The 26,346-nt window shown below is 42.2% G+C and overlaps 1 protein-coding gene across 1 annotated transcript in view; it reads right to left on the bottom strand.

The window, feature by feature from the left end:
• atp8b5b (ATPase phospholipid transporting 8B5b) overlaps positions 1–26,346 on the bottom strand; it is a 253,067-nt gene that overhangs the window by 138,165 nt on the left and 88,556 nt on the right. Inside the window, exons 9-11 of the mRNA XM_048600294.1 lie at positions 26,241–26,323; positions 16,538–16,696; positions 10,917–11,005 (exon numbers count right to left, since the gene is read on the bottom strand). Of these exons, the coding sequence (XP_048456251.1) occupies positions 10,917–11,005; positions 16,538–16,696; positions 26,241–26,323 (331 nt within the window). The remainder of the gene's footprint in view (positions 1–10,916; positions 11,006–16,537; positions 16,697–26,240; positions 26,324–26,346) is intronic.

The following is a 26,346-nucleotide window of genomic DNA, read 5'->3' as shown; positions in this document are numbered from 1 at the left end:
CTGGCGCACAAGTCTTCAATACTATTGCAGGAACGTTGTCAGAGCCTGTAGTCTTTGCAGTATCCAGTGTCTCCAACTGTTCCTTGATACACGTGGAGTGAATCAAATTGGGTGAAGACTGGTATCTGTAATGCTGAGGACCACTGGAGGAGGCTGAGATGGTTCATTCACTCGGCACTTCTGGCTGATGATTGCTGCGAATGCTTCAGCCTTATCTTTTGCACTGATGTGCTGGGCTCTTCCATCATTGAAGATAGGGATGTTTGTGGAGCATCCTCCTCCAGTGAGTTGTTTAATTGTCCACCACCATTCACGACTGGATGTGGCAGGACTGCAGAGCTTAGATCTGATCTGTTGGTGTGGGATCGCTTGGTTCTGTCCATCACTTGCTTCTTTTGCTGTTTGGCGTGCAAGTGGTCATGTTTGGTTACTTCACCAGGTTGATACCTCATCTTCAGGTATGCCTGGTGCTGCTCCTGGCATGCTCTCCTGCACTCTCCATTGAACCAAGGTTGATCCGCTGGCTTGACGGTAATGGTTGAGTGGGGCATATGCCGGGCCATGAGGTTACAGATTGTGCTGGAATACAATTCTGCTGCTGTTGATGGCCCATAGCACCTCATGGATGCCCAGTCTTGAGTTGCTAGATCTGTGCGAAGTCTGTCCCATTTAGCACGGTGATAGTACCACACAACACGATGGATGTTGTTCTCAATGTGAAGGTGGGTCTTCGTCTCCACAAGGCCTGTGAGATGGTCACTCTTATTGCTACTATCATGGACAGATGCAACCGCAGTTGGCAGACTCAAGGATGAGGTCATGAGATAGTAGGAACTGCAGATGCTGGAGAATCTGAGATAACAAGGTGCAGAGCTGGATGAACACAGCAGGCCAAGCAGCATCAGAGGAGCAGGAAAGCTGATGTTTCGGGCCTAGACCCTTCTGTCTTGTTATCTCAGGATGAGGTCATGTATGTTTTTCCCTCTTGTCGGTTCCCTCACCACCTGCTGCAGACCCAGTCTAGCAGCTATGTCTTTTAGGACCCAACCAGCTCCATCAGTAGTACTGCTGCCGAGCCACTCTTGGTGGACATTGAAATCCCCCACCCAGAGTACATTTTGTGCACTTGCCATCCTCAGTGCTTCCTCTAAGTGTTGTTCAACAAGGAGGCATACTGATTCATCAGCTGAGGGTGGACGGTATGTGGTAATCAGCAGGACGTTTCCTTGCCCATGTTTAACTTGAAGCCATGAGACTTCATGGGGTCCAGAGTTGATGTTGAGGACTCCTAGAGCAACACCCTCTTGACTGTATACCACACTGCCGCTGTCTCTGCTGGGTCTGTCCTGTCGGTGGGACAAGTCATATCCAGGGATGGTGATGGTGGTGTCTGGGACATTGTCTGCAAGATATGATTCTGTGAGTATGACTATGTCAGGCTGTTGCTTAACTAGTCTATGAGACAGCTCTCCCAATTTTGGCACTAACCCCCAGATGTTAGTGTGGAGGACCTCACAGAGTCGACAGGGCCGTTTCTGCTGTTGTCTTTTCCGGTGCCTAGGTCAAGGCCAGGTGATCTGTCTGGTTTCATTTCTTTAAGACTTTGTAACAATTGGTATAATTAAGTGGCTTGCTCGGCCATTTCAGAGGGCAATTGAGAGTCAACCATATTGCTGTGGGTCTGGAGTCACATGTGGGCCAGATCAGGTAAGCGTGGCAGATTTCCTTCCATGAAGAAAATGAGTGAACCAAATGGGTTTTTCCGACAATCGGCAATGATTTCATGGTGATCATTGGATTCTAAATTCCAGACTTTTTCTTAAATTATTGAATTCAAATTTCACCACCTGCCGTGGTGGGATTCGAACCTGGGACCCCAGAACATTAGCTGGGTTTCTGGATTAATAGTCTAACAATAATACCACAGTGCCCTTCATCCTCAGTGTTTCTTCAAGTGGGTGTACAACATGGAGGAGCAGCGATTCATTTGCTAAGAGGGAGGCAGTAGGTATTGCTCAGCAGGAGGCTTTCTTGCCCAGTTTGACATGATGCAATGAGGCTCTGTGTGGCCCAGAGTCAATGTTGAGGACACCAGGGGCAGCTTACTCCCAGCTGTATATTACGATGGGGGAGATGCTGGTGTACTGATAGTAGCCACTGGGATAGTAGTGCAGAACCTCAGGCTATAACCAGGGACGAATTCAAATCCCACCATGATACCTTGTGGCATTTCTATTTAATTAATAAATCTGGAATATAAAGATAGGCTCAATATCATTAACCATGACAACTATCATTGATTGCTGTAAACATCCATCTCATTCACTCAGAGGTAGTAGGAACTGCAGATGCTGGAGAATCCGAGACAACAAGATGCAGGGCTGAATGAACACAGCAGGCCAAGCAGCATCATAGGAGCAGAAAGGCTGACGTTTCGGGCCTAGACCCTTCATCAGAAAAGGGGGAGGGGAAGGGGGTTCTGAAATAAATAGGGAGAGAGTGGGAGGCGGATAGAAGATGGATAGGGGAGAGAATAGGTGGAGAGGAAACAAACAGGTCGAAGAGGCGGAGATGGAGCCAGTAAAGGTGAGTGTAGGTGGGGAGTTAGGGAGGGGATAGGTCAGTCCAGGGAGGACGGACAGGTCAAGGGGGCAGGATGAGGTTAGTCGGTAGGAGATGGGGGTGCGGCTTGAGGTGGGAGGAGGGGATAGGTGGGAGGAGGGGATAGGTGGGAGGAAGAATAGGTTAGGGAGGCGGGGACGAGCTGGACTGGTTTTGGGATGCGGAAGGGGGAGGGGAGACATTCACTCATATGCTTTTGGAAAGAAAATAAGCTGTCCTTACATCCTGTGCCTCCAGAACCAATGTGGTTGACTCTGAAATGCCCTAGCAAACTACTCAGTTCAAGGACAGTTGGGAAGAGCAACAAATTCTGATACACGCATCCCAAAAAGAAGAAAGAAAAATTATTTTGTGTTGCCCCTGCTGGTAGCTCTGGCCCAACAGTGGGATGTGGGTCTAATACTGCTGTTTTTTTCAAAAATCAAACCTGCTGTCAAAGGGGGTGCTAGTGTCATCTGATAAACCAATCTTTACCTTTCACAGACTGAATGCCAACTCTCAGATACTTCTTCACAGCTTCCTGGGCTATGGCACAACCATTAAACATTGTGTCATTACTTCCTGGACTGTCACTCACCTCATCTCCTGAAGAGCTTCCCTCCACAGCTTCATAATTTTCAAACCACAAACTAGACTGCTTTAACCTCTTTCCCAAAATTTACTAACAGGATAGCCTTGGCAGGCCTATCACTTTAGCCTGTTTCTGACCCAATGGATTTAATGCTTTCTATCTTGAGTCTATTTGTCTCCCCTCAAGCAGTCTCCTCCTTCATGATTCTCCTGACATCCTAAGTCATTTCAACCTCACTATGGATGTCAAATCCCTCTGCATTTCCTTTTCCCACCAGGATTGTTTGACGACTCTCACTTTCTCCCTTGAATGAATCCTTGAACGCTTATCATTGAACACCACCCTTCTCTGCCTAGCTGAGCTTGTCCTTGTATTGAACAATTTCTCAGTTAACTTATCTGCCTTCGTCCAAATGAAGGATGTGGCTACGGGTATCCACATGGACTCTGGTTATGCCAAGTTTTTGTGGGATCGTGAAATATTCCTTGTTTCGATCCTACCTGGTCCACCAACCAAAATTCTTTATCCAGTAAACTGATGATATATCAATGCTACTTCCTGCTCTCATCCAGATCAAGAAGATATTTGCTTGCAATTTCAACCCTTCTCTCGTCTTCGTCTTGTCCATCTGACTCCACCTTTCCTCCCTTGACCTCTGTCTTAATTTCCAGCAATGGCTGCTAACTAATATTAACTAGAATCCCAGTGACTCCTACGGCTACCTCAATTACACTACGTCATACCTTGCTTCTTATAAGAACTCCATTCCATTCTTCCAGTTTCTCCCTCAACGTCATATCTATTATGGTGATGCGACCTCCCAAAATAGCACTTACAACAACGTGTCTTCTGTTTGCTTCAACGAAGAATATCTGCCACCCCTCAACTGTCCTTTGACAAGGTCTCTCATTGCAGACTGATACAGAAAGTAAAGTCGCATGGGGTCAGAGGTGAGCTTGCAAGATGAATAAAAAACTGGCTTGGTCATAAGAAGACAGAAGGTAGCAGTGGAAGGGTGCATTTCTGAATGGAGGACTATGACTAGTGGCATTCCTCAGGGATCAGTGTTGGGACCTTTGCTATTTCTCACGTACATATAAATGATTTGGATGAAAATGTAACTGGTTTGATTAGTAAGTTTGCAGATGACACAAAGGTGGGTGGAATTATGGATAACATTGAGGACCGTCAGAGGATAGAGCAGTATTTAGATCAGTTGGTGACTTAGGCAGAGAGGTGGCTGACAGAGTTTAATCCATAAAAATGTGAGGTAATGCATTTCAGAAGGTCTAATCCAGATGGAAAATATACAGTAAAATGGCAGAACGCTTAAGACTACTGATAGGCAGAGGAATCTGGGTGTACAGATACACAGGACACTGAAAGTGACAATGCAGGTGGAGAAGGTAGTCAACAAGGCATGCGGCATGCTTGCCTTGATTGGCCGAGGCATTGAGTTTAAAAATTAGCAGGTAATGTTGCAGCTTTATAGAAACTTAGTTAGGCCATATTTGGAATATTGTGTTCAATTCTGGTCACCACACTACCAGAAGGATGTGCTGGCTTCAGAGAGGGTACAGAAAAAATTTACCAGGATGTTGCCTAGTATGGAGGGTTTAGCTATGAGGAGAGGTTGGAGAAACTTAGGTTGTTCTCATTGGCACAACGGAGGTTGAGGGGTGACCTGATAGAGGTTTACAAGATTATGAAGGGCATGGACAGAGTACACAGTCAGAAGCTTTTTCCCAGGGTGGAAGAATTACTAGGGGACATAAGTTTAAGGTGCGAGGGGCAAGGTTTAAAGGTAATGTACGAGGCAAGTTTTTTTTACACAGAGGGTGGTTGGTCCCTAGAACTCGCTGCCAGGGGAGGTATTGGAAGCAGATACGATAGTGACTTTCAAAGGGCGTCTTGACAAATACATGAATAGGATGGGAAAAAGAGGGATACGGTCCCCAGAAGGGTAGGGGTTTTTAGTTGTGATGGGCAGGATGTTGGTGCAGGCTTGGAGGGCCGATTGGCCTGTTCCTGTGCTTTAATTTTCATTGTTCTTTGTATATTTGACAAGAACCTCAACCATGTCTGAACCATTCCCCCACATGTCTGCCCGCATGCCTGGCCCTCCCGCAAAGAGCCATGGCAGGATTCCTTTGTACTTATTTTCCACACCATCAGCCTCTCTCATTTCTGACATTTCCAAACAGATCTTTCTGCCATTAGAGTGCAATTTATTTTTATATATAAGATGCTATTGAGAGCTTCTTCTCTTGATGATTAATGTCACTGACAGCATTCAAGAGGCACAGACTGTGATGACTGGTAGATTTACAGAAGTGACTACACTGCAGAATCAGTCAGATAAATGGGGGACTGTCAGGAAGGGTAAGAAGTTTCTGAGGAAGGGTCACAGGACCTGAAACGTTAACTCTGTTATTTCGTTCACAGATGCTGCCAGACCGTTGAGATTTTCCAGCAACTCTGTCTTTATTCCTGATTTACAGCATCTGCAGTTCTTTCGGTTTTTAATTTAAGGTAAGAAGGTAGTTCAGAAACGTCCTATGGCTATTTCTCTCTCAAACAAATATTCCATTTTGGGTACTGTTGAAGAGGATAGTCTCTCAGATGAAAAAAGAAGTGGCAGTTATAAAGGACTCTCCTATCTAGGATATGTTGCTTTCCTGGTGCCAGGTTTAGGAACATCTCAAAACATTTGAAGCATATTGTCAAAGGGAAGAGTGAGAAGTCGCAAGTTATTGTATGCATTGGTAGGAACGATATAGTTAGGGAAAGGTTTAAGGTTTTGCAGAGTGAATATAAGAGGTTACGTAGAAGGTTAAAAAATAGAATCTAAGAAGTAGTAATCTCTGGTTTACTCCTGGTGCCAAGTTCTAATGAGAGAAGGAATAAAAGGCTTGAGCAGATAAATCAACTGCTGAAGAGATGGTGCAATGTGCAGGGAATTATACTCTTGGATCATCAGGACCTCTTCTAGGATGGAAAAGACCCATTCAAAAGGGATGGGTTTCACCTGCACTAGAAAGGGACCAATATTCTGGCAGGGAGATTTGTTAGTTCTATTTCGGAAGCCTGTAAACTATTAAAGAGGGAGTTGGGGGGATTCCTAAGTAGCAGTGAACATAGAAAGAAGATGAGGATGGTTCTGAATCAGAAAAGAACAAGTTAATTAGAAAAGAACAAGTTAATTAGAAAAGATTGATAAGAGAAAGTCAGAGAATCAGGTAACTCTGAGGAATTAAACTGCATTTATTTCAATGCAAGGGGTGTTACAACTAAGGCTGATGACCTCAGGTCATGTGCCGGAACATAAGACTGGGACATCCCAGCTATTGCAGAAACTGAGGGAAGGACAGCATTGGCTGCTCAATGTTCCGGGTTTTAGACGCTATAGAGAGGATAGAAAGGGAGCCAAGAGAAAAGGGGGTGTGGTGTTTTTGATTAAGGAAAACATTACCACTGTAATTACAGATGATATTTCTGAGGGATTGTCCAGTGCAAATATATGGGTTGAAACTAGAAATAAGAAAGGGATGATGACCTTCACAGGATTGTATCATCAGGCCCCCAGTACTCAGAGGGAAATTAAGAAGGAAATATTTAGAGAGATCTCAGATATATGTAGGGTTGTAACAGAAGGGGATTTTAATTTTCCAAAGATTTACTGGGACTGCTACAGTGTTAAACGTTTGCATGGTGAGAAATTTGTTAAATGTGTTCAAGAAAATTTTCTTTATCAATATGTAAATGTACCTCCTAGAGATGGAGAAAAACCTGACCTTCTCTTGGGCCAGTGACAGAAGTGTTAGTAGGGGTACGCTTTGGGACTAGTGATCGTAATTCTATTCGTTTTAAAATACTTTTGGAAAAGAATAAGCCTTCCATATAAGCTAAAGTTCTTAACTGGAGTAAGGCAAATTTTAATGGCATGAGACAAGAACTTTTAGAAGTTGATTGGAGAAGATTGTCCGCAGGTAAAGGCACAACTAGTAAGAGTTCATAGGCATTATGTTCCTGTTAGAGTGAAGGGTAATGCTGGTAAGTATAGGGAGCAATGGATGAACAAAGATATTGAGGTTTTAGTCAAGAATAAGACAGAATCATATATTAAATACAGACAACTGAGATCAAATGAATCTCTTGAAGAGTACAAAGCGGGTAGGGGCATTCTTAAGACGGAAGTCAGGAAAGCAAAGAGGGGATATGGCAGATAAGGTTAAGCGTAATCCAAAGAGATTCTATGAGTACATTGAGCAAAAGAGAACTCGAGAGAGCAGGGCCCTTTAAAGATCAATGAGGTCATCTTTGTGTTGAAGCTCAGGAGATGGGAGAGATATTAAATGAATATTTTGCATCAGTTTTTACTGTGGAGAAAGGAATGGAAGCTAGAGAGTGCAGGGAAATATTAATGTTTTGAAAACAGTTCACATTACTGAAGAGGAGGTACTGGAGGTCTTAGAAAGCACAAAGGTAGACAAATCTCCAGGACCAGATCAAGTATATCCAAGGACATTGTGGGAATCTAGGGAGGAAATTGTGGGGCCTCTAGCAGAAATATTTGTATCATCTAAAACCATGGGTGAGGTGCCAGAGTACTGAAGGGTAACTAACGTTGTCTCTTTATTTGAGAACGGCTGTAAGCAGAAGCCTGGGAACTATAGACCCATGAGTCTGACATTGGTGGTGGTTAAGTTGTTGGAGGTGATTCTGAAAGATAGGATTTACATGCATTTGGAGAGATAAAGAATGATTAGGGATAGTCAGCATGGTTTTATGCAAGGGAAATCATGTGTAACAAATTTGATTGAGTGTTTTGAGGAAGTAACCAAAAAGACTGATGACAGCAGAGAAGTATATGTTGTTTTCTAGGAAATTAGTAAAGCCTTTGATGAGGTTCCGCACGGTAGATTAATTAGTAAATTTAGATCTCATGGGATTCAGGCTGAGCTTGCAAATAGGTTAAAAAATTGGCTTGACAGCAGGAGACAGAGGGTGGTGGTGGACGCATGTTTTTTGGACTGGAGGCCTGTGACCAGCGGTGTTCCACAGGGATCAGTACTGGGTCCATTTTTGTCATTTTTATAAGGTGAAAATATAAAAGGTATGCTTAGTATGTTTGTGGATGACACCAAAATTGGTGGTATAGTGGACAGTGAAGAAGGTTATCGAAGATTACAAAGAGATCATAATTAATTGAATCTGTGGGCTGAGGAGTGGCAGATGGAGTTTAATTTGGATAAATGCAATGTATTGTATTTTGGTAAAAAAACAAAGGCAGGACTTATACAATTAATGGTAGGACTCTGGGTGTTGTTATAGAACAGAGAGACCGTGGGATTCAGGTACATAATTCTTTGAAATTTGCATCTCAGATAGTAAATGGTAAGAAGGCTTTTAGCACTCTTGACTTCATTGCGCAGACCTTTGACTTTGGAAGTTGGGACGTCATGTTGAGGTTGCACAGGACATTGGTGAGACCTCTTCTGGAGTACTGTGTGCAATTCTAGTTGCCCTGCTATAGTAAGGATATTACTAAATTGGAGAGATTTAAATATTATTAAATTGGAAAGGGCTCAGAAAAGATTTACCAGGATGTTGCCAGGAATGGAAGGTTTCAGTTATAAAGATAGGCTGGATAAGCTGGGACTTTTCCCACTGGAGCATAGGAGGTTGAGGGGTGACCTTATTGATTAAGTGATTGATTTATTGCTGTCACATGTACCGAGATTCAATGAAGAGTGTTGTTTTGTGTGCTATACAGAGAGATCGTACCATACAAAGTGCATAAGAGTAGCAGAACACAGTATAGAAGGTTATAGAGATTCATAAAATCATTAGGGGCATAGATAGGGTGAATAGCAAAAGTTTTTTTCCCTAAGGTGGGGAAGTTCAAAACTAGGGGGCATATTTTTAAGGTAATAGGAGAATAATTTAAAAGGACATGAGAGGTGGTTTTTTTTATGCAGAGAGTGGTTAGTGTGTGGTTGAACTGCCAGAGGGTGTGGTGGATGCAGGTACAGTTTTACAACATTTAAAAGACATTTGGATAAGTACATGAATAGGAAAGGTTTGGAGGATATTGGCCAAACGCAGGCAGGTGGGACTAGTTTAATTTGGCATCATGGTCGGCATAGACTAGTTGGACTGAAGGGCCTATTTCCATGCTGTATGACTCTATGACTCCAAATATGATTTTCCCTCCATTCCCATGTTAGCATTCAAAGGAACATTTCCTCCATGACATCCTGGTCCACTTTTAAAACATCCTCAACACTTAAACACCACCACCCCTCCATGGCATTTTCCAATGCAATCACACGATATGTAACATTGGCCCTTTTACTTCATCCTCACTGCCAAAGGTCCCAGCACTTCTTCCAGTTGTAACAGTAATTTAGTTGTACTTCTAGTCTAGTCTACTCTACTCACTGCTCACAATGCAATCTCCTCTGGGTCACCAACTTGCAGTAAATCACCTTTTTGATGGCAAGCATGACCCTGGTTGCTTGCCATTTCAATAAACCATCTTGTTCCCTTGTTCACATTCCTGTCCTAGGACTGTTCCAGTGTTCTAGTCAAGCCCAATGCAAGCTAGGGGAACAACAATTCATTTTTTCAATTAGGCACTTTACAACCTGTAAGATTCAGTATTGAGTTCAACTATTTCAGTTTATTATCCATTTTGATATTCATTCTTTCCCACAGTGTATTCATCTTGTTCCCATGCTTTTGCTTTTAATGAAAGCTGACCTTTATTCTGCACATCTGAGGAGCGCAGGAGGCATAGCTAAAATTGAGGAGTCACAGAGTCATACAGCACAGAAACAGATATATGGTGGGGCTACAAAAGAGGACTACTTGCACATGAAACAGCATTGACAGCAAGTGACAGACAGAGTTAAACAATTCCTCAACCAACAGATGAGAGCTAAGCTTTGTAGTCATGAATGGTACTGGACAACTAAGAACCCACAGGAGGAGGAGGTTCCACAGACGTCCCCATTCTCAACGATGGATGAGCCCCGCACATCAGGGCAAGAGATGACACTGAAGCATTCGCAATAATCTTCAGCCATAAGTGCCAAGTGAATTATCTATCTCAGCTTCCTGCCATGGTTTCAATATTCACAGGTACCAGTCTTCAGCCAATTTGATTCACTTCATGTAACATCAAGAAATGGCTGAAAGCACTGGACACTGCGAAGGCTGTGGCAACATTCCTACAATAGCAGTAAAGATGTGCTCCAGAACATGTTGCAACCCTAGTCAAGCTATTCCAGTACAGCTACAAAAGTAGTAACTACCAGCAATGTGGAAAACTGCTCAGTTAATTCTGTAGACAAAAACCTGAAGAAATCCAACCCAGGCTATTACCACCTCATCATTCTAATCTCAATCATAGTAAAAGTGATAGATGGTGTGAGTAGCATTGCTATCAAGCAGTATTTGCTTTGCAATAACCTGGTCACTGATGTCCGAGGCTACTCAACTCCTGACCTTTTTACAGCCTTAGATCGAATAGGGAAAGAAAAGCTGAGTTCCAGAGGTGAGGTGAATTATTGTTCTTGGCATCAAGGCTGCATTTGACCACTTAGTTGGTTCCATTCAAAAGATTTGTTGCAAACTTCGCAATACACCCCATCACAGATTGTGTATATGATATCAATTGAGCCTGAAGAAAGTTAATGGACTTATAACATGCACTTACCCACAAAACGAGAATATTCATCAGTCGATCTATATTAGTTCGCTTAAAAGCTGATAATCCACTATTCTGCATTAGTTTTGTGTCTTGCCCTTGAAATAAATGTTGATAAATTATATGTAAGAAATACTAAGTTCAGAATGGTTCATTGACTTTACAGTTAAAAATAAATTACAGAATTCTTAGCTTTATAGGATGCAGAGAATGTGAAAAAAAGGGAGATATTAAGGAAAATATGATAAACCTGTACAAATTAGTTGTTAGGCCTCAGCTAAGACCGTAAAACCATAAGGCCATAAAAAATAAGGCAATGGGTAGGCCATTTAGCCCTTCAAACCTGCTCCACAATTAAACAGGAACATGGCTGATCTGATATTCCTCTTGCTCATTTTCTTGCCTTTTCTCCATATCCCTGGATTCCCCTACTGATCAAGGATCCATCTATCTCAGTCTTAAATATACACTAGGACTCTGCCCCTGGAGTGCTGTGCAGCAAGGTGTTCCATCGACTCATGACGATCTAAGTGAAGAAATTCTTCCTCATCTCAGTCTTAAATTGGTACTCCTTTGGTCTGAGACTATGCCCTTTGGTCCTTGACTCTCCTTGATGGAAAATAACCTCTCAGCATTTACCCTGTCAAGCCCCTTACGAATCCTTTATGCTTAAATGAGATTACCTCTCATTTTTCTAAACTTGTAGGGATATGGGAATGGGAGTAGGTATTTCAGTCCCTTGAGCCTGCTCCACCATTCAATAAGATCATGGCATATCCCTCGATACCCTTGCTTATACAAAATTGTCTCAGATTTAAATTTAACAACTGAATTAGCATTCACCATCAACTGAGGAAGAGTTCCAAACTTCCCTAATCTGTCCATGTAGAAGTGTTTTCTAACATCTTTCCTGAATGGCCTGGCCCTAATTCTTATGTCCCCAGTTCTACAATCTTCAATCAGTAGAATTAGTTTATCTACCCTGTCTTTCCCTGTTAATATCCTGAAGAACTTGATTAGATCACCCCTTAACCTTCTAAATTCTGGAGAATAAAGGCCTAATTTATCAACTCTCCCCTCATAACTTAACCTCTTATGTCCAGGTATCATCTATGTAAACCTGCACTGAACTCCCTCCAGGGCCAAAACATCTTTCGTATTCCTTCATGGGACGAGGGCGTCACTGGCTAGGCAGCATTTATTGCCCATCCCTAATTGCCCAGAGAGCAGTTAACAGTCAACCACATTGCTGTGGGTCTGCAGTCACATGTAGGCCAGACTAGGTAAGGATAGCAGCTTCCTTCCCTAAAGGCCATTAGTGAACCAGGGTTTTTTTTCCTGACAATCGACACTGGATTCATGGTCATCATTAGACTCATAATTCCAGATATTTATTGTATTCAAATTCCACTATCCGTTGTGGCAGGATTTGAACCCAGGTCCCCAGAACATTATCTGGGTCTCTGGGTTAACAGTCCAGTGACAATACCACTAGGTATTTGCCTCCCTGTGGTAAGTTGTCGTGCTTAGATCTGCTCACAGTATTCTAGTGGGGTCTAACTAGAGTTTTGTATAACTGCAGCATAACATCTGCATCCGTATACTCCAGCATGTTCCCATGGCTAACCCACCTGGCCTGCACATCCCTGGACACTATGAGGCAATTTACCATGGCTAATCCACCTACCCCGCACATCTTTGGATGGTGGGAGGAAACTGGTGCACCCGGAGGAAACCTACAGACATCCGCTCGAGACTGGAATCAAAATTGGGTCCCTAGCGCTGTGAGGCAGCAGCGCTAACCACTGAGCCACCGTGCCGCCCCATTTATTGTCACATGTACTCAAGTACAATCTCTCCCTCAATGTCAGCAAAACTAAAGAGCTGATCATCGACTTCAGGAAGCAAGGTGGAGGTCACGCCTCTATCTACATCAATGGAGCTGAAACAGAGATGATCGAGAGCATCAGGTTCCTAGGGGAGTGATGAACGCCTACAAACTATCCTGGACCACCCACGTTGACGCTAACATCAAGAAGGCAGAACAACACCTCTCCTTCCTCAGCAGGCTAAGGAAATTCGGCATGTCCATAAGGACTTTCACTCACTTTTATAGATGCACCATAGAAAGCATTCTATTTGGATGCATCATGGCTTGGTACAGCAACTGCTCTGCCCTGGACCGTAAGAAACTGCAGAAAAATTGTGAACACAGCCCAGACCATCACACAATCCAAACTTTCATCCATTGACTCCATCTTCACCTCTTAATGCTTCGGAAAGACAGCCAACATCATCAAAGACCACTCCCATGCTGGTTATAATCTTTTCTGTCAGGCAGAAGATATAAAAGCTTATCTACATGTAGCAACTGGTTCAAGAACAGCTTCTTCCCTGCTGTTATTAGACTTCTGAAAGGACCTCTCAAATTTCAAATCTAATATTGATCCTGTTTTTTGTGCATTTTCTTTGCAGCCGTAACTTTGTATTCCTCGCTCTGTTCAATCACCCTATAATTTTTGGACATTATGATCTGTCAGTACTACACACAAAACAAAACTTTTCACTACTTAGAAACATGTGACAATAATAAATCAAATCAAAGTAGAGTGAAAAGTGTACAAAGTCACCATTTCCAGCACCATCTTAGGTACAAAGATACCCAGGTACAAAACCTTAGGTATAAATTAGAAAAATAAACAAATAAAGATAAAAGTTCAGCATTACAGTCCTTCTAAAGCAGGGAATCCATGCTGGGCTTTCTCAAAGATGGGAGTCGTTCGAGTTCTGCGCTGAGCATCCACAAGGCCAGGGGGTCCCTCGAGTCTGTGCCAGCTCAACTCTCCACCTCTGATGCTGTCCAAAGAATGGAGGTATGTACAGAGAAAAAAGAAGAAAAAGAAAAGAAAGAAGAAAAGAAACGAATGGAGCAGACAGATTCTGGCTTAGGAGCCTATTCTGACACCCATCATGCCTTGTATTAAAGGTTTAGACATGAACAGCACCATTTCATTAAACTTCTTGACTATTTTCTGCACATGTTTGTGGCATTTTAAAGAACTATATACCTGGACCCCCAAATCTCGTTAGACATCCACTGTATTTAACTATGGACCTTCTGAAAAAAATCCTTTATCTATTCTTTTTCAGTCCGAAATGGATAATCTCACATTTGCTTATCTGAAGCAAGGGGAAGGGTGTCATCGCAGAGAAGAGCAGCTGGAGCAGGACTCTTGATGACACGGCAGCTGGGCTGGTGGTGGAGCCAGGGTCTCCTGATGTGGTGGGCCCAGAGAGGGAAATCCAGGCGTCGGCGAGGAGGTGCCTGAAGCGACAGCGGTGTGGTATGCCCGTGGCAGAGACTCCAAGCATCAGCAAGGCGGTGGTGGCAGCGGAGCCAGGGACTCCTTGTTGTGGTAGGCCTGAAGTGGACACTCCTGATTACTGGCATGGCAGTGGCAGCGACTCATGGTTGTGGTAGGCCCAGTGCGGGCGTCTTCTGGTTGTCTGCGAGGCAGTGGAGGCAGCGAAGCCAGGGGTTATGGTTGCAGGATGAATGTGGGTACAGCAAGAGACCCAGCATTGGTGGCCCATTGGCAGGATGGGCCCAGCGATGAAGAGATGGAACCTGGAGAGTGGCAATTCTGATGTTGGTGGGTCTGGTGCAGGTGGCAGCATGGGTATTGCTGGTCAGGGCTCAGGACTCATGATAGAGGTGGCAGAGTGAAGTTGGGCTTCACTCTGCTGCTGAGTGCAGTGAAAAGTTTGCAATGTTGCCACTTATGGCACTGTCTTGGGTACAAGATACCTAGGTACAGTTATTTAAGTATTAGGTACAAGATTGAAAGAATAATAAATAAATGTCCAGCATAAGAATAAAACGGAAAAATACTTGAATTGCAGTCCTTTTCACAAAAGTCCATGCCAGCACCTAGACTTTAGACTGTACTGGGCCAAGTCTCCAGACCACACCAGGCTTCAAAACTCAAAGTCTTGCCTCCAGTCTGTACAGGCCATGCTTCCGTGTGACAGTCTGGGACTTGCCTCCCCGCAATGGCCTCCAGTCCAGGACTTGACCAACCCTCCCACCAAACACACACCGGCCTCTGGTCAGGATTCGCCTCCCTGCGTCGAACTCCGATCTGGGACTCCCCTCCCACACCAGCATCCAGTCTGGAATGCATCTTCCACACCGGCCTCCCTACATCAGTCTCCAGTCTGGGACTCGACTCCAGGACTCATTTCCCACATCAGCCTGATCTGGCACACAACTGCAACGGTCTCTGGTCCGGGAGTCACCTCCCCAATTCCCGTCCGACTTTAAAGTTAAAAGTTTGAAAAAAAGACTCCAGAACAAAAAGTAACAATGGGCAGAGCAGAGGAGCTCCGGCTGGAGCATCCTATTCCGGCACCATCTTCAGTTTTGTCTTTTTATTCTTGAATTATTCAAATGGCACCAGATCATAGTGACAGTTGAAGCTTTTCATTTTGTTTTACAATGTTATTCATTGTAGAGTAGAAGTTACAGTAAATCATCATTCATTCACATTGTCTACAATGCTGCCCAATTTTGTGTCATCAGCAAATTTAGATATTTGATTTTTCTTATGCCATTATCAAAATCGCTAATGAATATTATGAATAATTGCAGTTCCAACACAGATCCCTATAGGACACCACTAGTCATGTCCTGCCACTTTAAGTACTTAGCCAGTATTCCAGCTCTCTGTTTCCTGCCACTCAACCAGTTTCCTATCCATATTTGTAATCTACCCTCACTTCCATGAGCTTCTAACCTGGCTAGCAGTCTCTTCTGTGGAACTTTAGCAAAAGGATCATCCTAGTCAAACGTCTCTGAACTGTCTCAATGAAACAATATCTTTCCTTAAGTATGGGGACCAAAACTGCTCAATACTCCAGGTATGATCTCACCAGTACCTTGTACAATTGCACAAAGACTTCCCTACTCTAATACTCCAATCGACTTGAAATAAGTGCCTATATTCCATTAGACACACTGAAGAGTTCTGGAGAAGGGTCACTGGGCCTGAAATGTTAACTCTGTTTTCTCCTTCACAGATGCTGCCAGACCTGCTGAGCTTTTCCAACAACTTCTGTTTTTGCTCCTGATTTACAGCATCTGCGGTTCTTTCACTTTTCATTTACTATTTTACCTATATTCCATTATTCCCTTAAATACCTGCTGCACCTGTGTGTTAGCTTTCTGCGTTTCATGCACAGGTTGCCCCAAGTCCCTCTGTGTTGCAGCTTTCTGCTGCTTTTCTCCATTTGCAATATTCAATTCTCCAGCTGCAGGTTGTGTGTACAGTTCAGGGCATCCACTTAAGGAAGGATGTGGACAGGATGCAGGACATTAACTAGAATATTACCAGGCATGGAGTCGAGAATATTCAGTTAATTAGAGAGTCAAGGGAAGCAGAAATTGTTTCCTGCAGCGCAGAGCACATTAGGGGGAGAATCAATTAAGTGAAAAATTATATAGGCTTTTGATAGATGTAAATTGGGAGAATTTAGGTATGCTCATACAAGGTTAGAGGCATTTTCAGAATTACATTGTCCAATTCGTTATGAGGTCACTTACTAATCATACCCTCTTGCGTTTCACCTACCTGCAAAGATGACAAGTCCATAACACCATTCCGTATTCCTCAAAGTGCACCCACGTAATAGTATTTTTTCATTATCTAATGGATACTTGTTTCCTTTGTAGGTAAGTGTTCCTTTAAATTTATCCAGCCTATTATTGGGTGCTTCACATCTAACCTCACCTAGGATAGAAAAGGAAGAACATATAAGTAAATGTTTTCTAGATAATCTCATCATCATGTCAAAGCATAATTTTGGGCAAGATGGACTCAGAATTGGGCAGGATGAAACAAAATTTGAGGATCCTGTGAAGAATGGGACATAACTCACTCTATAAGGAGAATCTCATTCTTTTTGTCTTCAACATAAGTGGTTACATCATTCCTTCGACTAAAATGTTAAACATGCTTGGCTTAAGAGATATCAAGACAATAAAAGGTTTCACAACTTTTCAGATTGGCAAATGCAATTAGGAATCTTTATTAATATGAATGAACAGAATCAAATACACTTGCTTCCTGGTCTTACTTATCGGACAAAAATAAATTTACAGAAAGATAACGAAATTTAAGGCATGAGAAGTGAAGACTGTAATGAAATGTCAGAAACAAACGCAAAAACTACTGGAGAAATTCAGCTGGTCTGAGCTGTGAAGAAGTATCACTGGACTCAAAATATTAACCATTTTCTCTCAACAGAAGCTGCTAGACTGTTAAGTTTCTCCAACAATTTCTGTTTTTGTTTGAGATTTCCAACATCCGCAGTTCTTTATTTTACTTTAATGATATATCAGAGCTGCTCCCCAACTGATCTGTCCAAACCATTTCGATTTTGAGACCAGAATCTTTCCTCTGAGGCAAGAACACAGTTAAGGTTTAGCACACCCACATCAGAAAAAAAAATGCCTTGATTGACAGAATCTTAATTCTGGGTGTAGGCAGGTACAGGATGGAATCAGGCCTACCATCTCTGGATGCAGATCAGAGGTAGCCACAGAGACTGACGAGTGTTGAAGCAGATTAGCCAAAAGATTCACTTGTTGTTTTCTTAAAGATCACCCCACAGACGCCTTATCCACCACCCATGCCCTAGTCATGCCCCCTTAAAACTCTTACATAAACTTGGCAACAAATTATACTCTCTCTTTTTGTCCCAATCCATCATCCATTTCTCTTGTACCCACAGGCAAACCTCAAGAGCCTGCTAAGATGAAATAAAGGTCAAAATAACTATATAAAAACCGAAAGAACTGCAGATGCTGTAAATCAGGAGCAAAAACAAAGTTGCTGGAAAAGCTCAGCAAGTCTGGCAGCATCTGTGAAGGAAAAAACTGACATTTTCCCAGCCACCATCAGTTCTGAGGAAGGGTCACCGGACCCAAAACCTTAACTCTGTTTTTTCCTTCACAAATGTTGCCAGACTTGCTGAGCTTTTCCAGCAACTTTGTTTTTGGTCAAAATAACTATTACTGATTAAATTATATCGAAATACTCTACCATTAACAAAATCACTTCCAATGTATTAAATGTACCTCATATATTTAATCATCGTACAACAAATAGTTGTGTTTATAATGCTACATCAAATACAAGCCAAACCTTTAGCTGATTGAGCTCTCAGTTAAACTGTGAATTTACTATCCACTGATGTGAATATATGGGTTATGGAAGTAGTTAAGCAGTATTAGTGGTTTCCTGAAAGCACAGAGTTATAAAACCACAATATGGGTGCAGAATTAGGTCATTCAGCCCATCAAGTGTGCTCCGTCATTCAAAAATGGCTGAAATGTTTCTCAAGCTCATTTTCCTGCCTTCTCCCCATAACCACTGATCCCCTTTCTAATCATCTATCTCTGTCTTAAAGATACTCAAATGACATGGCCTCCACAGCCTTCTGTAGCAATGTGTTCCTCAATTTACCACCCTCTGGCCAAAGAAATTCCTCCTTATCTCAGGTCTAAAAGATCGACCATTCACTTGGAGGCTATGTTCTCGGGTCCTAGTCTCCCCTACTCCTGAAAACATCAACTCCATGTCCACTCTATCCAGGCCTCTCTGTATTTCATAAGTTGCAATGCAATCCTGTTCCCCCATCCTTCTAAACACCATTGAGTACAGACCTAGCGTCCCCAACGCTGCTCATATGTCAAGCCCTTCATCCGTGGGATCATCCTTCTGAACCTACTTTGGACCCCTTCCAAGGTCAGCACCTCCTTCCCTAGGTACAGGGCCCAAAATTGCACACAATATTCCAAATGTGGTCTGACCAGACCTTTGTACAGCCTCAGCAGTACAGCAAACTTTTTATTAACTGACTGGCACCTATGAGACCAAGGTGGTCAGTTGATCAAATATTCCAGATAATCAAAAGGTAACTGCAGTAAACTTTGACCAAGCAAAGTTTTGGGACATTGAAATCCCTCAAAAAATCTGTGTAAATACATCAACACACCTCCCAAAATCAATGTGAAAACTCAAGAAACAGGTATGCACATCACTGTTATACTTTATTTACAGCATAAATACTCAGATATTGTACTATATCACAGTATTTGAGGATTTGAGGTTAACCATTTTTGCTGGTTTATCAAATGCACGCTGATAAGGTACGAGTTAAAACAAAGTTTGCTGCACATCCCTGCTCATTTACCCTATCCTCTTGAAATGAATGCTAATATTGCATTGGTCTTCCTCACTGCCAAGTAAACCTGCAAGTTAACCTTCAGAGAATCTTGAATGAGGACTCCTACGTGCCAAAGTGCTTCAGATTTCTGAAGGCTTTCTCCATTTAGAAAGTAGGTTACACCTCTAATTTTTCCTACCAAAGTGCATGACCTCACACTTTCCCACATTGTATTCCATCTGCCAGTTCTTTGACCATTCTCTGAGCCTGTCCAAGTCCTTCTGCAGCATCCACGCATTCTCAACACTGCCTGTCCCTCCACCTATCCTTGTCTCATCTGTAAACTTAGCAACAATACCCTCAGTTCCTTCATCCAGATTGTTAAGGCATAGTTGTGGTCCGAACACTAACCCCTGCGGAAAGTCCATTATTCATGGGCTGCCATTCTGAAAAAGACCTCTTTTTACCCAATCTCTGCCTTCTGCCAGTCAGTAAATTCTCCATCCATGCCAGTAACGTACCCCTAACACCATGGGCTTTTATCTGACTTAGCAGCGTACTGCACAGCCTTGTCAAAGGCCTTCTGGGAATCCAAAAAGATCACATCTACTGGTTCTCATTTGTCTAATTTACTTGTTAGCTCCTCAAAGAATCTAACAGATTTGTCAGGAATTACCTCTCCTTGACAAAACTGTGCTGATTCAGCCCTATTTTACCATGCCCTTCCAAGTACTCCACAATCTCATCCTTAATAATACTCTAATCTAAAATCTTACGAACGACTGAGGTCAGGCTAACTAGCCTAAAATTGCTCATGTTCTGACTCTCTCCTTCTTAAACAGGAGTGTTATATTAGTCATTTTTTAGTCCTCTGGAAACCTCCCTTAACTCCAGTGATTCCTGAAGGATCATCACCAATGCTTTCACAATCTCCTCAGTTATCAGCTATCTCCTTCAGAACCCTGGGGTAGCCCATCCAGTGATTTATCCGCCTTCAGACTTTTCAGCTTTCCCTTAGTGATGGCACCTACACTCATCTCTGCCCCCTGACTCTCTTGAAGTTCTGGCATGCTATTGATGTCTTCCACCATGAAGACAGATGCAAAGCATCTATTCAGTTCCTCTGCCATTTCTTTGTTGTCCATTACTATTTCTCCAGCTTCATTTTCCAGCAGTTCAGTGCCCACTCTTGCCTCTCTCATACCTTTTATACATCTGAAAAATATTCGTGCAATCTTCTTTTATTTACTAGCTAGCTTGCCCTCATATTTCATATTTTCCCTGCTTACTGTTTTCTTATTTGTCCTCTGCTAGATTTTAAAGGCTTCCAAATCCTCTGGCTTCCCACTAATCTTCAACACATTGTGTGCTTTTTCTTTTGCTTTTATGCTGTCCCTGACTTCCCTTGTCAGCTTTGGTTGTCTCGTCCTCCTCTGGGTATGTTTCTTCTTCCTTGGGTTGAATTTCTGCTGTGCTGCCTGAATTACGCCCCCAGAAATTCCTGCCAATGCTGCTCCATCTTCTTCCCTACTAGTTTCCCCTTCAAATCAACAGTTAGTGAAACTGCAAAACAGTTTATTTTCAGCTCATAGACATAGGCAGGCTGTATTCTCAATTTTTAAACATCAGGACATTTAAATATCTTGATAGTATGACAGTTGTACATACTATTCTGCCTTTCATAAGCATTTAAATATAATCTAAAAGTTTAGCACTCACTAACTGCAGACTAACTGCTCCAGAGAAAATAGGGTCAGTTTGAATTCAGCACTGAAAAAAGGCCCTGCTGAGTTCAGGTTCCCCATGTCCAAATCAGAGCCCACTTTTCTCCTTAATGGATCCTACCATATCTACTAAATCACTTCCGAATGCAGGCTCCAGGTGATAATTATTTTCATTTTCCGCAACTCCCTGGAAATCTGGGCCTGAATCTTTGAAAGTAAGCTATGGGGAATAAAGAAGAGAGGCAAAAAGACAGTATGAAACAGTGGCAGGCGTGTCAGTTTACATAAATGGGAATTCCAAAGTTTTCCATAAGCATTGTTATGACCCACTTGGAAAGTGCACGGATTCACAATCCTCACTAATTTCAGGGTCAAAGTCCCGAGTTAACCATCCTCCTGGAATCAAATTAACAGAACACACAGTCTAGCTTCCTGATTGAACACAAACTGCTACTTATTACAAGTAAGTTAGTTCCTATCATACGTAAAAAGCTACAAACTATCAACATATGGCTCTACTAGTTAAAACTCTAATGTCTTTCTAAAAGCCTTACACGCAGACGGATGTATATTAACAAAAAGGTGAAAGAAAATTAAAACCTGGGAAGCACAGTTCCATAGCAACAGGTCACAGAGTTCGCTGAGAAGACCTTTTTGATTAGCCAGGACTTTCTGTTCTTCAATCTCTTTTTTTCATGGATGCAGAGGACATTGCTGAAGTACTGAATAAAGACCTTGCACCTATCTTTATCAAAGAGAAGGATGCAACCAAAGCTTTGGTGAGAGGGGAGGAAATATAGTTGCTAGAAGGTGTTACAGTTGAAAAGGAGATATTGGATAGGTTGTACTTAACAGTTGACAAGACACTGAGGTCAGATGAGATGCATTCAAGTATACTGAGGGAAGTGAGAGTTGAAAATATAACGATGCACTGAACATAATTACTGAGTCCTCCTTAGACTCTGAGGTAATCTCAAAGGACGAGAGTATTGAACCCGCTACACCCTTGCTCAAAACAGGGCGTGAGGATAAGCTAAGTAACAACATCAATCAATTTAACTTTAATTGTTCGAAAATTTCCAGAAATAAGGGGCGAATTTTACCATTTTATGGTTAAGTGTGAGCAGCAATAAGAATCATGACCTACTGCCAGCCCATCTTCCATTCACCATTCATGGAGGAACTCACTGCTCAGTGGGGTCCTTCATAAGACCAGCAACTATTGGGACCGTGCCATCTTTCAAAGTCCACTGCAGCAGTGCTGCCAGTTGGAAGTTGACCTGATCATCTGTGTTGGGAATCAGGAAAGATGGCAGAAAAGGGTAGACTGGCACCACATTTCTCTGAGAGGTGGCCTACAGGCCCTTGCAAGACAAGAGGACTTCTCTTTCCAGAGGACCGGCAGAGGAGACCACACCACCACACCATGATAGCCTGGTCTAAGATCGTCACCCATGTCAGTGCCATCTTCAAGGTAAGAAGAACTTGGAAGCACTGATGCAAAAAGTTCAATGACCTTCTCCACTCCACCAGTGTCAGTGTAATACACTGCACTCTGCTACTCACACTTATCTATTCCATTGCTATCAAGCAACACTTTCCTAGCAGTAACCTGTTCACAGAGGCTCAGTTTGCTTCCACCAGTGACACTCAGCTCCTGACCTCATTAAGGCCTTGGTCCAACAAGAGACAAAAAACTAACTTCCAGAGATGAGGTGAGAGAGACTGCTGAGATCTGGGTGTCTTTATGTATAAATCGCAAAATATTAGTATGCAGGTACAGCCAGTAATTAGGAAAGATTCATAGAGTTAAAGAGTTGCATAGCATGGAAACAGAACCTTTAGTCCAACTCATCCATGCTGACCAGATGTCCTAAATTAATCAATTTGCCAGCATTTGAACCATAACTTTTTACATCGTTCCTATTCATGTACCCATACAGATGCCTTTTAAATGTTGTAATTGTGCTAGCCTCCACCACTTCTTCTGGTAGCTTATTCCATACACTCACCACCCTCTGCATAAAAAAAGTTGCCGCTTGGGTCCCTTTTATATCTTTCCCCCCTCACCTTAAACCTTTGCCCTCTAGTTTTGGAATCTCCTATCCTGGGAAAAAGAACTTGGCTGATCACCCTATCCATGATTTTATAAACCTCTATAAGGTAACCCCTCAGCCTCCAATGCTCCAAGGAAAACAGTCTCAGCCTAGTCAGCCACTCCCTATAGCTTAAACCCTCCAACCCCGGCAACATCCTTGTAAATCTTTTCTGTACCCTTTCAAGTAAACACAACACCTTTCTTATAGCAGGGAGATCAGAACTGAATGCAGTATTCCAAAAGTGGCCTAACCAATGTTCTGTACAGCCACAACATGACATCCCAATACTATACTCAATGCACTGACCAATGAAGGCAAGCATTCTGAATGCCTTTTTCACTACCCTGTCAACCTGTGACTCCACCTTCAAGGAACTTGGAACCTGCATCCCAAGGTCTCTTTGTTCAGCAACACTCCCCAGGCCCCAACCTTAAGTGTATAAGTCATACCCTGATTTGCCTTACCAAAATGCAACACCTCACATTTATCCAGATTAAACTCCATCTGCCACTCCCTGGCCCATCGGCCCATCTGACCAAGGTCCCATTGTACTCTACGATGATCTTCTTCACTGTCCACTACACCATCAATTTTGGTGTCATCTTCAAACTTACTAACCATTCTTTCTATATTCACAATTTTATATCCAAATGGCTAGTTTTCCCTGGATTCCTTGTGATCTAACCTTTGCTCACCAGAATACCATGCAGAACTTTGTCAAACACCTTGCTGAAGTCCATGTAGACAACAACCATCAATCTGTCTTCATCAGTTTTCTCTATCACTTCTTCAAAAAGCTCAATCAAGTTAATAAGACACGATTTCTCACGCTTGTGGGAAAGACATTTTGACTCTTCTTAATCAATCCTGGCTTTTCTTTACCACCTTTCTTAAATGATGGCACTGCATTAGCCAACCTCAGTGTTCCAGCACCTCATTCATGTGTATTGATAATACAAATATAGTATGTTATTACGTGGGGAATTGAATACAAAAGTAGAGAGGTTATGCTTCAGTTATACAAGCCACTGTTGAGAAACAGCTGCAGTACTATGCACAGTATTGGTCACCTTATTTAAGGGAGGATATAAATCCATTGGAAGCAATTCAAAGAAGGTTTACTTGATTAATACGCATAATGGACAGCCCATCTTATGAGGAAAGGCTGGACATATTGGGCTTTTAGTTGCTGGAGTTCAGAACAGTAAGAGACAACTTTATTAAAACATATAAGATCCTGAAGAATCTTGAGAAGGTAAATATGGAGATGATGTTTCCACTTATAGAAAATCCAGAACTTGGGTAACTGTTTAAAAATCAGGCATCACCCATTTAAAACAGGCTTTATGTGTTTTTTCCTCTCTCAGAGGCTGGTGGAACTCTCCCAAAAAAGGTGGCGGAAGCAGAGTCCTTGAGTATTTTTCAGGGAGACATAGGTTCTTTAAGCAAGATGTTAAAACATTATCAGGATAGGCCAAAATGTGGATTTGAGGTTACAATCAGATCAGCCATGATCTTACTGAATGGCAGAACAGACTCAAGGAACTGAATGGCCTAGTCCTTCTCCTGACTCATATGTTCATATGTTAGGAGCAGCAGATTGAGAGTGAGAATGGGTCTAAGTGCAAATAGGTTTCACTACTCCACAGAGCAGGAGCACCGAGTGTGACAATGAAGCTTGAATGTAAAGAGAAAAAAATGTTAAATTGCAACTTAATACAATTTTTTTTTCTGAAGAAGGGTCCCGACCCAAAACGTCAGCTTTCATGCTCCTCTAATGCTGCCAGGCCTGCTGTGTTCCTCCAGCTCCACACTGTTATTTAATACAAATGAAAATTTGATGGAAAAGAGGAAAGAGGTGCTGTTTTTATATCCATAATCTACATTACCTGAGCAGTATTCTTCTCTTGTCTTCAAATTAGGAGACTTTTTATCAGTTTAGCCATGTAATTTAACAACCAATTCATTAACAGGGAAGTGGTACAGTATTGTTATGGTACAGCATTGTCATTGTACAGTATTGTACCATACTACAGTCGTGCAGCAGTATTATCCCTGGATTAATAACGATCCAGGGACATGGGTTTGTAATCCCACCATAGCAGGTGGTAATATCTAAATTCAAATAATAAATCTGTAATTAAAAGCTAGTCTAATGATTATCAAAAGTCATGGTTGAGTGGTGTACAAACCTGTCGAGGTTATTCAATTCCTTCAGGGAGAGAAAATCTGTCATCCTGACCTGACCTGGCCTACATGGGGGTCCAGATCCACACGAATGTTCTGGACTCTTAAATGCCTCTGAAATGACATGCTAGGCCATTCAGTTGTATTGAAATGTGACAAAGTTTCAAAAAAAGATGAAACCAGACTGACCATTTGCCATCGAACAAGGTATCAGAATGACAACAGTACACAAAGCCACATTGACTCTCAACGTTTTCTTTGTTAAGGTCTGGGGTTTTGTGCCAAAATAGGAAAAACAATCAATGGCCTGACAGTCATTCTCACAGAATCATACCTAACAAAAATGTCCAAGACACAAAAGCCATCATCCCGAGTTATGTCCTCTCCCACCAACAGGACAAAGATAGCAGCACAGTGATATACAGTCAAGACGGAATTGTCCTAGGAGTGCTCAACATTCCCTCCAGACCCCACGGAATTTCATGGTATCAGATCAAACATAGATAAAGGCAGCTCAGAGTGGTGACCACGTTGCATCCTGAAGTGCGAATCAAACTGTGCATGCACTGAAAAGGTCATTTTGAAATGCTAATGGGACTTGTGGCTTCTAACATTGAAGAAGTTGTTGCATCGATTTATTTGGTTCATTGAAAGACAGGGAGCTTACCTTTTCCAAAAAGAATGATACGAGGCATATGAGCAGAGAATGTGAACATTCTGAAGTTTGAGTTATAGACAAGGTTGTAAGCATCTCTAAATGTAAATAGTATTTATTATCAGTAAAAATAATTGTTGGAAATGTTGAAATCCTTGATTGGCTCAGATCTAAATTACTGTAAAATACAAAGAAAGTATTTAAAATAAACCTCTGCACCCTTCGATTCAGGGATTATATGGTGAATAATTTTCTCAGAAATTTGGAATCCATAAGATATCCTTGATAAATTCTTCAGTCTTCAGATTATTAAGTGTAACTGTAGCATTCACCTAAAGTCAATGTTTGTGTTATGAGAAATAAAACAAAGAACTGTGGATGCTAGAAATGTACTTTTTAAAACTAATGACAAAGAATTTTGTAATAAAAATCAACATACCATCAAAAGATGCCAAATCCTGTGTGTGGTCACCCATGTCTGATGTCACGGTTAATGCCTGCTTAACCTTCAGATTTGTTTCCCTACAAAAATTAAATTAACATTC

The sequence above is a fragment of the Rhincodon typus genome, chromosome 1 (genome assembly GCF_021869965.1).
Source record: "Rhincodon typus isolate 14 chromosome 1, sRhiTyp1.1, whole genome shotgun sequence".
Classification (NCBI taxonomy): domain Eukaryota; kingdom Metazoa; phylum Chordata; class Chondrichthyes; order Orectolobiformes; family Rhincodontidae; genus Rhincodon; species Rhincodon typus.
The sequence above is the reverse complement of the archived record's forward strand: the minus strand, read 5'-3'. Positions and strand labels throughout refer to the sequence as shown.